The sequence below is a fragment of the Thamnophis sirtalis genome, unplaced genomic scaffold (genome assembly GCF_051295495.1).
Source record: "Thamnophis sirtalis isolate CommonGarterSnake01/CBP01778 unplaced genomic scaffold, rThaSir2_p1.2 scaffold_2, whole genome shotgun sequence".
Lineage (NCBI taxonomy): Eukaryota > Metazoa > Chordata > Lepidosauria > Squamata > Natricidae > Thamnophis > Thamnophis sirtalis.
The window spans coordinates 26,119,025-26,132,261 of NW_028261382.1; the positions used below are offsets into that span (position 1 = coordinate 26,119,025).

The 13,237-nt window shown below is 49.3% G+C and overlaps 1 protein-coding gene across 1 annotated transcript in view; it reads right to left on the minus strand.

Annotated features, from left to right (window-relative positions):
* Positions 1-4,041: 4,041 nt before the first annotated feature.
* NOTCH1 (notch receptor 1) overlaps positions 4,042-13,237 on the minus strand; it is a 110,829-nt gene continuing 101,633 nt past the window's right edge. The window contains 4 exon segments of the mRNA XM_087704507.1: positions 4,042-8,333; positions 9,405-9,502; positions 9,599-9,746; positions 10,500-10,795. Of these exon segments, the coding sequence (XP_087560633.1) occupies positions 6,954-8,333; positions 9,405-9,502; positions 9,599-9,746; positions 10,500-10,795 (1,922 nt within the window). The 3' untranslated portion in view covers positions 4,042-6,953.

Consider the following 13,237-nt stretch of genomic DNA (forward strand, 5'->3'; position numbering starts at 1 on the left):
TGGTATTTGATCCCGTGCCAGCGAATGATCTCACCCAGTGGCTTCATGTAGATATTAAATAGGAGGGGGGACAAGACCGACCCCTGCAGCACCCCATAATTAAGGGGCCTAGGAGTCGACCTCTGCCCTCCAACCAACACCGACTGTCGGAGAGGTAAGAGAAGAACCACCGTAAAACGGTGCCTCCCACTCCCACCTCTTCCAACCGTCGCAGAAGGATACCATGGTCGATGGTATCAAAGGCCGCTGAGAGGTCAAGGAGCACTATGATAGAGGAGTGTCCTCTATCCCTGGCCCGCCAGAGATCATTGGTCAGTGCGACCAAAGCGGTTTCGGTGCAGTAACCAGGCCTGAAACCAGACTGAAAAGGATCTAGATAATCTGCTTCTTCCAAGTTCCGTCGGAGTTGGAGGGCCACCACCTTCTTGGCAACCTTCCCTAAAAAAGGGAGGCTGGAGACTGGACGATAGTTTTTAAGAATAGCTGGATCCAGAGAAGGCTTCTTGAGGAGGGGTCTTACCACCGCCTCCTTCAGAGGTTGTGGAAAAGATTCCTCCTGCAAGGAGGCGTTCGTAATTCTCTGGAGCCAGCCTCGTGTTAACTCCCTGCTGGTCGAAACCAGCCAGGAGGGATCCAGTAAACAGGTAGAGGCACTCATTGCTCCCATGGCCTTGTCTACTTCATCAGAGGTGACAAACTGGAACTCATTCCAGGAAATCTGAGCAAGACCCTCCCTCGGCATCTCCGCTGGTTCTGTCCAAGTGGAGTCAAAGTCTGTCCGAATCTGAGAGATTTTGTCCGACAGAAACTGAGCAAACTCCTCAGCCCGTCCCTGTAAGGCATCCCCCGTGTCCTCCCCTTTCAGGAGGGAGCGGGCTATCCTAAACAGGGCAGCTGGGCAAGATTCTGTGGATGCAATAAGAGTGGAAAAATGTGCACATTTTGCCGCCCGTATCGCCACTAAATAAGTCCTAATAAAGGCTCTTAGTAGTGTTCGGTCGGATTCGGAGTTGCTAGCCCTCCAGCGTCACTCTAGACGTCTCTTTTGACGCTTCATCTCCCGGAGTTCCTCGGTGAACCAAGGAGCCCTCCTGGATCCACTGCTGCGGAGAGGCCGCAAAGGCGCAATCCGGTCTAGCTGCTGTATTCCAGGTGGCGACCAAGGACTCTGTCGGATTGTGGGCAAGAGAGTCAGGTATCTCCCCAAGCTCCTTTTGAAATCCCAGTGGGTCCATCAGGTACCTGGGGTGGAACCACTTAATCGGTTCCACCTCCCTGCAGGTTGAATCTCTCCTTGTTCAGTTTCCATCCATTATTCCTTTTCTGGCCTTCAGAGGCTTTGGAGAATAGCTTGACCCCCCCCCCCTCTCTGGGGCAGCCCCTCAAATACTGGAAGACTGCTATCATGCCTCCCCTGGTCCTTCTCTTCCCTAGACTGGCCAGGCCCAGTTCCTGCAACCGTTCATTGTATGTTTTAGCCTCCAGTCCCCTCATCATCCTGGTTGCTCTTCTCTGCACTTTTTCTAGAATCTCAACATCTTTTTTATAGTGTGGTGACCAAAACTGGATGCCATGTGAATTGAATTGAATTGATTTGGAATTGGAATTAGAATTGAATTGAAATTTGATTGAATTTGATGAATTGAATTGAATTCTTTATTTGGCCAAGTCTGATTAGACATACAAGAAATTTGTCTCAGGTGCAGAAGTTCTAAGCGTACATGCAAAGCAACAGAATAATGATAATTATAATACCAGTAAGGGGGGTGGGTGGGTATAGAAGATAATAAGGATAAATGATAATACCTATTCTAACATAGTGAAACCTGGACACTAACCTTGCAATTGATACAAAAGCTAAGAGTGTCGCAAAGAGCCATGGGAAAATCCATGCTCAGCATCACAAGACAAGATAGAAAGGACAGCCTATACAGAACAAACAAAAGTCAACTAGATCATCAAGAGAGTAAAATAATGAAAATGGAAATGGGCTGGTCACATAGCAAGAAGAACTGATGGCAAGTGGACCGAGGTGGTGAATAGATCCCACTTGATAAAAAGAGACCTAAAAGAAGATGGATTGACGAAATCAGCAAGTATGGCAGGCCCAATTGGCAAAAGCCCAGGACCACATTGGTTGGAAATGTGCGGGAGAGGCCTTCATCCTGCAGCGGATAGACAAGAGCTAAAATGATGATGAAATAATACTACATGTGTATACTAACTAGACAGCACTGTGAGAATTCAGAGGTTCAGATTCCAATTAGAATTAAAATCAGCAGATTGATGGCATATGGTGGGGGTGGGATGGACGGACGACTGTCCCTGTTGTTTTAAAAGGGCAATTGAAAATCTGCCAAAGTCTTTACTTCTTGATGAGGCTAGATGGAAACCCCTGGTTTAGGAAAACATGTGTTTCATTTCATTTTTGCTTTGAAGTTTCTTACTTTAGACTCCATGTACGCAAGTTTGCAACAGTTCATGGGTCTGATTTTTCCGCCTCCTTGGTCACCTTCAGAGGTGATATTCAACCGATAGTGGAAATCGTGGGTGGGAAATCGCCCACCCACCCCAGCTCTATGCCATCCTATTTAGGCATGTTTTTGAGGCTGGGTGCATGTGTGGAAGATGCGCATGTGAGCAAAGCACATGTATCCAACACCGGGCACATGTGCGGAAGGCACGCGTGTGCCCATGAACTGGTAGTAACAAAATGTGAAACCCACCACTGGTCACCTTATTGAATTTGGCCTTGACTGACATTTACGGTCAAATCAAATCTTAATATTTTTTAACCTATGGCTTTGTAACTTTCAGAATATTAGGCTGGACTGAAAAATTAATGAAGGTGGTTATGGCCCACTATTTTGTATTGCTGTAATAAAAAAATGACATGGCTGTATCTGTAAAAGTACCGGGAATTGATTTTTAATGTAAACATGTGAATTGATTTCCCTTTCGTTTCCCAGGGTCAAAAGATCCAATTGTCCCTTGGAGGAAAACCACTGGTTTTTAATACCTGGGGATTTTTCCAAAAAAGGATTACATTTACTTGTGATTTTTCCCCCCAGGAAGATATTACAGTCTGATGCATTTGGACCAGAGTAAATTCCAGTTTGCATGCCTGAAGTGCTGATGTCACCACTCCATTTTGCAGGTAAGCTGGTGGGATGATTTTAAGATCAGTTGCATTTTCCTAACTATTTCTTTCTTCCTCCAACAAACCTCCATTGTTAAGTTTTCTGGAAACTAGAAAGGGCATAGTAGTTCCTTGGTAGAACTTTGGTTCACCTGATTAAAGATATTGCTTTAATGAGCTCTCACAATCAACAGAGAGGAATAATTGTTTGTCTTACTGAAATAAGAACGTAAAATGCTTTTTAAAGATTTCAGTGGTGTGGTGGCCTACAGGTGGAGCTGTTGCATTACAATCAAGAGGCTGTGAGTTCAAATCTTAGGTAGAGGCAGATGTTTCTCTCTCTGGGCAGGATGAGAATTATCTGCTGAATATAACGCCGCATTGGTGACAGGAAGGGCATCCGGACAGTAAACACTCCCCATTCAGTTACCCAGACTCCACCCCAATGCAAGGGATTACGGGGTCATTAAAAGCCGATGGATGCTTTGAAGGATTTCACGAGCCCCCCCCCCCCCCCCCCAGTGTTGGAAAAGACTCCACGCATTTCCTTCCATGAATTAAGCTATCTGACCTGGATGAAAAGCAAGACCACGACCAACACTTCTGAATGCCTACTGACATTGTTTATTGCAAATCATGTAACAAAATAAAATAAAAGGCATCATTTTTGCAAACTACACTTTTGCATGGGTTTCTTTTTTAATTACAGGTTTGTTTTTAATCTCCCACATCTCTGACATAAACTACAGTCTAATTTATAAAACGTAAAAAGATTTGACACCAAGAGGCGGGTGTTAAAAGCCACTCATCGTAGAGACGTCCCAGCACTTTCCTGTATCCCAAGGGTGAGGAGGTTCTCCAGGGGTCTCCGGAGAAAAAAAGGGAAGCTTGGGGTGGATTCCCCAAAAGAAGGCGCCAGCGAGTTCAACATCTGCAGTGTGAAGAGCATCTTCCCCAGGATTACAGTTCATGAACTTGCCCAAAGATGCCAATGCAGTTATAAGCCAGTCCTACCTGGGCATCTCAGAGGATGTTCCTTTGAAGGCAATTCTCAACTTACTACAATCGGGACTGGAATAGCTTCCATTCCTAAAGCGATGGGCTCATTGAGTTATATCCAATTTTACTGCTTTTTTTTTGCCACCGTCCTTAAGCGAATCTATCTTTCCCCCACTGATGTGTTGGAAGCCCACCTGGGAAGGCTGCAAATAGTGACTTCGTGCCCCCACCCCAGGACATTGCAACCATCCATCCACATGTGCTGGTTGCAAAGTGCCTAAATTTTGCTCACCAAACCTCTGTGATTTTCAGCAAGTGTGAGGCTGTGAGTCTCACACTTACTGTGAGTTTTGAATGGTTAATCGACTAACAACTAAATCCAAGGCTTTCGTGTAGCATTTACTCCAAAGGACACAAGTCCAGGTTTCCAACCTCGCCGGCTAAGCCTGTTTCATTCCCCCCTTGAGCAATATTTTTCAACCACCCCCCACCAGTGCAATGCTTTCTTTCTTTCGTAGATTTTTTAAACAAAATCCAGCCATATCGTTTTATGTAAAAAAACAACAACAAAAAAAGACTCCATATTTACAAAACATTAGCTTTGCCATAGGCGCATACTGTATATATATATATTTGTATACAAATTCAGCTGCTCCACCTGTCCACCCCGCTAGCTCACCGTTCTCTAAAAAGAAAATGATACAACCATCGCAAAAACAAGAGGCGCCAATCCTAAACAGGAGGAGGCCGAAGGGCAAAAACTTGCTTTCTGATGGCAATTCTGTTGTGGGAATTAGCAGGATTCCCGCCAGTTGAATGCAGGGATGTTAGCTTTCTGAAATTGGATAGGAAGCTGATCCACGGTGGTCAAGCCATGGTTAAGGTTTTGCTAAGCCACCTCCTAGGGGTTTCAACCGAGACTCCTTCCAGCTGCCAGCCTGCTAAGGACAAGCCCCCTCCCTCTGCCGCCTGCCCTTCTGGAAACCCCAAATTTGAAGTCTTCTCCAGCCTCCCTCCCCCCCCCCGACTGTTGAGGGATACAACACAGATCTGAGACCATCTTAAATCCACATGGGCTACAGCTTCAAGACATTGACCCAGTTGATGGGGGCTTCATTTTCTCTCTAGAGTGCCTGTCTCTAGAAGGGGGGAAACCCAAAGATGCTTTTTTTTTTTTAAGGCCACCATACTCTGTTTTTCCTTGAAGACGTTTTGCTTCTCACCTGAGAAGCTTCCTCAGGGCCAACCCACCCATTCCTACTAAGGAAGCAGAACTGAAGAAGCTTCTTGGATGACAAGTGAAAGTCTTCAAGGAAAAACAAAGTCCAGTTGCTTTTTTGGGGGGGGGGGTGAGGGAGGGAAGCACCTTGGGACAGCCATGGCCAGGATGACCGAGAACCTCTGGAGACTTTCAACCCATGGAAAGTCTCATTCCCACCCCCAGCCCCCCGTTAGTTTTCCCAACCTGGGGACTTCCTAACCTCTGGGTCAACCACCAGCCATTGCCCGACAGAAGGCAAAGTACTGGAACGGCCAGGAAAGAGATTCCCAATCTTCCCTTCTTATGGAAAGTCACCTCCTTCTCTCGATGGGTTCCAGGTGACACATGGCCAACCAGTCTTGCTCCCACGCGGGAGTCCCAACGGAGCTTCAAACTGTCTTCATGGTTATCTCAACATCTTTTCTTCTTTGCTTTGCCGTGTTAAAAAAGGCAGAGCAGAGTTTTCTTATTCTACCCTCATTCCAGGGGCAGATTTTTCCCCCCTTTCCTTTCAACGTGGCAAGAACCATAGGGGCCCTCTATGGGGTGGGCAAGAGGGGAGAAGCCTCTGGAATCCCCTTGTAGCTTAAAACCTCCCATCCTGGTTTTTGATCATAGGCAGATTTAAAATAAATAAAACGTTCAGGTTTCATGCAAAAAAAGGTGGATAAAAGTATGTAATACTGAAACTTTAATACAAAGATTCACGCTCTGTATTATCCGTGTTTCTCCGCCTTGGACTTCCACCCCAGCCAGCGTGCTTGAAAATGGGTGGGATTCAGCTTGAATTGGTTGACAGACCTCAATAAAAGTTGCCAAGGCTGAGAAACACGGCCCTATTTCCATCTCTCCCACATCCTTGGGCTGCGCAAGGGGGTATCGGATGCGCTTTCCCTGAATCCCCGCCTGCCACGGTGGCTAGGGATTTTGGGAGGGAACCTAAGACATTTAGAAGCGCCCAGATGTAGAAAGCCAATATGCCTATACATCTATATATTATCAACCCCCAGTGGATATTTTAAAGCGCTCTTTAAAAATAAACCATCATCTTATATTTAAATTATTTTTCCTCATATAGGTACATTTTTTTAAGAAACAAAATTGCCCCTCTCCCTTTTTATTCTGTTTTTAAAAATGAACAGGAAAACATATATCCTGATCAATAAATACGGGTCGTTTTACGGATTTTTGCTTATAGCTTTACAGAAGAATCTTTCTCTAGGCAAAGAAAAAAGAAAAAAAGCACGATACAAACGTTTGTTGTTGTTCTTTTAAAAAAATGTCAATTAAAAAAAGTCCCTGTTAATAGATATTTTTTTCTATTTCTTGGAATAGTAAATGCAGCCCATGAAATTCTTAACAGAACATATAAATAAAAAAACGGCAGTGTTTTCACATAAAAGAAAAAAGTACATAAATAAATACTAAAAAAAGAGGAAGAATGCAGTGACGTTTCCAACTTACAATGTATGCAAAAATATTTTTTTTTTAAAAAAAAAGGAAGAAAAAGGGGGATTTCTCCAGTTCAGCCAAGGGGCTCTGTCCGTCTCCCCTTTACTTGAAAGCTTCCGGGATGCGCCCCACCTGAGGCTGCACGCTGGTGGGCGGGCTCGAGATCCCTTCCGACCAATCCGAGACGTTGGAATGGGGGGAGGAGCTTGACCACTGGTCCGGAGACTCCGGCGAGGGTGTGAGGAAGGGGTGGTCGGGCCCCTGGAGCGGGTGGCTGGGTGTGTGGTCCATGGGGGAGGGGTAGCTGTGCTGGGAAGGCGGAGTCAGGAACTGGGGGGTGGTCAGGGCCTGGGACAGGCCGGGGGGCAGGGAAGTCGCCAGCACCTGGGTGTCCTGTGGCAGGATGGAGTGGATATTCATTTGCTGCTGCTGCAGCTCCGCCTGGCTCAGCTCGTTCCCGAGGAAGCTGGCCCCCACTTGGGGGGCAGTGTTCGTGGCCCCGCCGTGGCCTTGCGGTGGGGGCTGCTGCTGCTGCTGCTGCTGGGGTTGCAGCAAGTGTGGCTGGGAGTGGGTGGGCAGAAGGCCCCCAGGGACCGCCTGGTAGGTCATCATGGGAGCCAGAGGGGCGCCAGAGAGGCCATTGTGTAGGGGCGCCAGCATCCCGTGGGGCAGGGCCTGGCTGGCCGGGTGGGTGCCCTGCGGAAGGGCGCTCCTCAGAGGATTGTACTGCCCGGGCACCAGGCTGTTCTGCAGGCGATTCAGCCACTCACACTGGCTCCCGCTGACGGTGAAGTTGAGGGAGGCTCTTCCCAGGAGGGCGCTGGCGCTGGAGGCGGGCAGGTGGGAGAGGCGAGGGGGCCCCGGCTCGTAGGGCTGCATCTGGCTGGCCCCCAGGCCCAGATCCGCCTTGCTGACCAGGTTGAGTTGGCTGATGCTGAGGTGGGAGTCCGCCATGCCCGGCAGGTGGCTGAGGGGCATGGAAGGGGAGGCCTGGAAGGGGGAGGTCATCAGGGGAGGGGAGGCCACGTCCGACATGTAGCCATGCGGGGACTCCAGGGAGTCGACCGGTGAGAGGACGCCGGAGCCGTCCAGCAAGCAGCCCTTGACCTCCTGCGACTTCTTCCGGGGGGCCTTTAGCCCCTTGGGCTCCTTCCCGTTGCAGCTCAGCCCTTTGGCGCTGGGCTTCCGGGCCTTCTTGCCCTGCAGGCCGGGCTTCAGGTTGCCCAGGTAGCCGCTGGGCGAGCAGAGTGGCGGGGAGAGGGTGGGGCCCCCCAGAGGCCCCCCGTTGTGCAAGGGTGGGCTCCGCACCAGGTTGTACTCGTCCAGGAGGCGGACAATGTCGTGGTGCATGCGCTCCTGGGCGACGTCCCGGGGCAGGCGGTCCATGTGATCCGTGATGTCCCGGTTGGCGTAGCTGTCCAGCAGGACTTTGGCCGTTTCGTAGCTGCCTTCTTTGGCCGCCAGGAACAAGGGGGTCTCGTCCTAAAACACAGGAAAGCAGGACTTCAGACCCCTCCCCAGAATCCATTAGCCGCCCTGTTGACTTGCCCTGGGTGAGGCCAAGTGGGCGATTTCCTTCAGAGGCAGGTTACTCCACAGGGGACCCCCGGGGCTCTTTCTAAGGCTCTGAGGGAGCGAGGGGCCACAGTCACCCAGCTGGCCTCCTGACTAGAACTCCCCACCTTCCTGTCTCTATTCTGGTGCCTTAATCACTCTACCAAACTGACTTTCTATTGCTTGTGTACATTTGATAATAGGGAATAGGGGAGAACAGGAACGAAAGGGAAGGGAAGGGAAGAGAAGGGAAGAGAAGGGAAGAGAAGGAAAGAGAAGAGAGAATGGAAGGAAAGGGAAGAGAAGATTTAATGGAATGAAATGGAATAGAACAGAATAGGAATAGAAATGGAAGAGAAGAGAAAATGGAATGGGAATGGAATATGAGGGTGTCAAATTATTCTCCAAAGCACCAGAGGGCAGGGTAAGAAACAATGGTTGGAAACTAATAAAAGAGAGAAGCAACTGGAATTAAGATGAAACTTCCTAACAGTGTGGACAATTAACCAGTGGAACAGCTTGCCATTACAAATCGTGGGAGCTCCATCACTGGAGAGATTTTAAGAAGAGACTGGACAGCCATCTGTCTGAAATGGTATAGGTTCTCCTGCTTGGGCAGGGGGTTGGATTAGATGACCTCCAAGGTCCCTTCTACCTCTATTCTGATTGATTGATCCTGATGAATTAAGGCCAGCCCCTCCCCCCCCCAAGGAAGAGCAAGCAAAGAAGGAAGGCAACAAATACATTACACTGCCCCTCCCCCCAAATGCTCCTGGGACTTAAGGAGGGGTCTTCCCGAGACGCTTCTGGTGCCCATTCACCGCTTTGGATTGGCCCATCTCTGTCCAGCTCATGCCCCTCCCTCCCTCCCATCTGGAGACCCATGGCCATTTTCCCTCCCCCCAAAAACCTTTGCGGGGAGGTGTTGGGGGGAGAGAGAGGAAGTGAGCCAGGGCAGTTCCATTAAGTCGGGGGTCTCTCGCAGGGCCCCCCACTCACCTTGTTGTTCTGCATGTCCTTGTTGGCCCCGTTCTTCAGCAGCGCCAGGGCAGCGTCCACATTGTTCACAGCGGCCGCCCAGTGCAGGGCCGACTTCCCTGGAGGGGAAAAAGGGAGAGGGGAGGCGGTAAGTAGGCCGTTCCGCAGCCTCCTTCGGCAGGCCGCTCAGGGGAGTCTCGGGGACCCATAGCTACCTAGGTCATCCACAGCGTTCACATCAGCATGGCAGCTGATGAGATCTTCCAGCATGCCTTCCACCGCCAAGCGGGCGGCCAAAATCAGGGGCGTGGTCCCGTCATTCATGCGCGCATCCAAGTCGGTGGCCCTGTTCCGGATCAGGATCTGTTATGGGGGAGGGAAGAAACACCCCGGTTAGTGGAAGCCGAAAGGGCTGAGATGAAAACTGCCCTCCACCCAGCCTTTGTGCAGAGACCCCTGTTGTGCTCCCCCCCCCCCCCCCCCAGTGGGGCTGCTGGCTGATCCAGACAGTGAGGAGGTTGGGGAGGAAGATGGGCCAGTCCTGGAGTCTGGGGAAGGCTCAGAGGAGGGCTCTGTGTCAGAGGAACAGACGGGGCCCAGGCTGTCTGGCAGTTCTCAGCTGCCTTTGGAGCTAGGCAAGAGTGAGGAAGAGGAACAGCTGGAGCCTGTTCCCAGTGGGCGCATGCACAGAGCTGCCAGAAGAGAACAGGTCAGAAATTAAGGTCGACTTGAGAGTAAAGTCACAGGTGGACGGTGAATGGCCCCTCCCATAGGGAATAAGAGGAGTGGGCTTTTGCAGGAAACAATTTGTTCGTTAGGTGTTTCAGGAGTGTGAAGATCTGTCCGTGAATCTCAGAGACTCTGTGCCCAATCTCTTCTTTCATGGCACCTCGTTTGGAAAATATTTACATGGCAGCTTTCCAAGATAGATAAGGTCTGTGGTCATAAATACTCCTTTGAAAGACTGTTTGCCAGGCCTTGGCTGAATGGGAATGAGAGGAATTAACATTCGTTTATAAAAGGGGTTTTATTGAGACCAGGACTCTGCCTCCTGCTTTCTGGGGAAGCCTAGCTCAGAACAATGTCTGCCAGTTTGAGACTCTGCACCATCCTCACCTGAAAAACGCCCTGAGCATCTGCAGACACAGCTGCGTGGAGGGGCGTCTTGCCCATATGGTCCTGGACGTTGGCGTCGGCGCTAGCTTCCAGCAGCCGCTTGGCCGCATCCGAGCGGGCATAACGGGCGGCCAGGTGAAGAGCCGTCTCCCCCGTGCGATCCGTTTGGCTGTGCAGGTTGGCTCCCTGGTAGATGAAATCCGAAATGACGGCCGGGGTGTCCTCCTCTTCCTCACTGTTGCCCGTCTCCAGCCCTCCGCCGCTGCAGGAGGCGATCATCAGAGGGGTGAATCCATCTGAAAAGGCAGAAAGAGGGAGCTGTCAACCAAACAGCCTGAGGGACAAGTCGGCTGGGGAATCTGGGAGTTGAAGTCCACAGATGGTGAGCAACATGGGTGACATCATACCGTGTTTCCCCCAAAATAAGAAAGGGCTTATTTTCTTTTGACCCCTGAAATAAGTGCTGGGCCTTATTTCCGGGGAGGTCTTATTATTTTTGAGGTGCAGGAGGAGGCGAGTGGGGTCACCTCATGGCTACTGCTGTCAAGCCTGCAGTCATATTCCTTTTAGGATCTTTGGCCTGCCACACTCTCTCTCTCTTTACTATGCTGTTTCGTTAGTGGGGTAATTGGGAGGGGGAATAGTAAGGAGTAGAATTGTAGAAAGTGTTGTCAAAATAAAACATTCCTTTCCAGAAGCCCAAAGTCACCCTTTGTCTCCGCACCTCTGCACCCGACCGGAACTAGATGGGTGGAAATGCCAGTCTGGCAGTGGAAGATTGGACCATGGGGTGGACTTGTGGGTGTGGGGACAAGATCATGAACTTTCAACTGGATGGGAATCCCAGGAAGCTTTCAGATTCGAGTTTTGCACAAATGTGCCAACATGTCTCTCTTATTAAATGGGAACCTTGAGGAAAGATCTGCCTTGAACTCTGATTTAATTCTGGATGATATTTGGAACGCTGGCATTTCCACCCATCTAGTTCCGCATGTCTTAAAGCTGTCAAGTTTGAACACCTCTGGGGTTTTTTTTCTAAAGGGTTAGGGGTGCAAGGGTCTTGTAACTTGACAGCTTTAAGACTTGTGTGCTTCAAATGCCAGAGTTTCTGAGCCAACATGACTGGAGGAGGAATTCTGGGAGTTGAGGTCCACAAGTCTTAAAGCTATCAAGTTTGAACACCCCTGGGGTTTTTTTCTAAAGGGTTGAGGGTGCAATGGTCTTGTAACTTGACAGCTTTAAGACTTGCACACTTCAATGCCAGAGTTCCTGAGCCAACATTTTAGTTGCTAAGCAAGTTTCACCACATTTTACAAGTTGGCCGCGCCCACCGAGTCATATGGCTGGCAAGCCACTCCTACCCAGACACATGGCTGGAAAGCCACTCCCACCCAGTCACATGGTTGGCAAGCCACTCCCACAAAGCAGGCCACACCTACAGAAGAGGTTCTAAAAAAATTTGAAACCCACCACTGGTCCGGACATTTCCCCCCATAAATAAATACCCAGGCAACAACGAGTTATCAGCAATTAATAAAGCAATTAAAACATCAACACTGGGAAGACTGTTGATATAATTAAAAGGGGCTCCTGACCCTCTCCAAGGTCTTTGGAGGTCTTTTGAAAGACAGGCAGGGTTGGATTGCGGGACAAAGAATGTGGTATTTTTTTTTCTAGAGGCTGACAGCAGGAAGAATTCTTTATGCGCAGAAATGGAAAGAGATATTAGTCCCCGAAATGGAAGGATGGCTGGGTGGAAGAGGCGGATATGGGCAAATCAACTCTTTCAATAATAAAAAAACAATACATCTATTTTTCTTCCTGCTTAGAGACGCCTTCTGGACTTTGAAAGTTTGGCTTTAGGATGTTCTGATTAGATAGATTTGTTGTTACAGAAATGGCTAGTATACACTAAGTATGTAAAAATAAAACGTTGAGGCTTTGAAATTTTTATTCTGCTGGGCTGAAAAAAGTTGGTCGTTGCCCCTTCATTATTCTTTCCCTCCTTCCCTGTTTCCATGCTGTCTTTTATCTTCATTTAGATTGTGCTTTAGGAAACGCAACATAATTTATGTGAGCCTGAAAATAACATGGAACACAGCACAGTCCTTAAAACGAAACGGTTCGGTTGAGATTTGCATACGTGGGAGAGATTGGGGTAGATTGCAAGGGTGACACCGAAATATAACTTTATGTCACTTTATTCTATTTAACATATTTATGTATTAATTTGTATTGTATCTTATCCTACAACAATGGTATTTTGTCCTACTCTTATTTTAAACTGTTTGTATAGGAGTCCATTGGTGTTTGAACCTCGTGCTTTGATATGGCCTCCGTAGCCACAGGAGGCACCCACAGCCTTCTCTGCAGGCAGGCCAGCCCTCACCCAGCTCAGCTGCACCGCGCATAGGTGCACGCCTCCCGCCCACCGGCTGATTTCCAGGTCTCTGCCCTGCGTGTGGAAGATGTGCACGCATATGTGGGGGAGGCATATGCATGGAGAGGCGGAAAGGGAGCACAGGGAGGTGCGGCGTGTCCCCTCGCTCCCCATGTTTGGTTTCAGGGGGCTTCAAGGATGCCTGCTAGGCCCAAGACAGCGCATGGGGGTGAGGGGGTGTCACGTGCATGTGTGGGGAGGGGTCACAGAGGGGGGTTGGGCACATTGCATGGTGGATGTGGGCACGCAAGGACAAAAAGGCCAGCCGTCACTAGAGACCTATAGGCTCATCAATAAA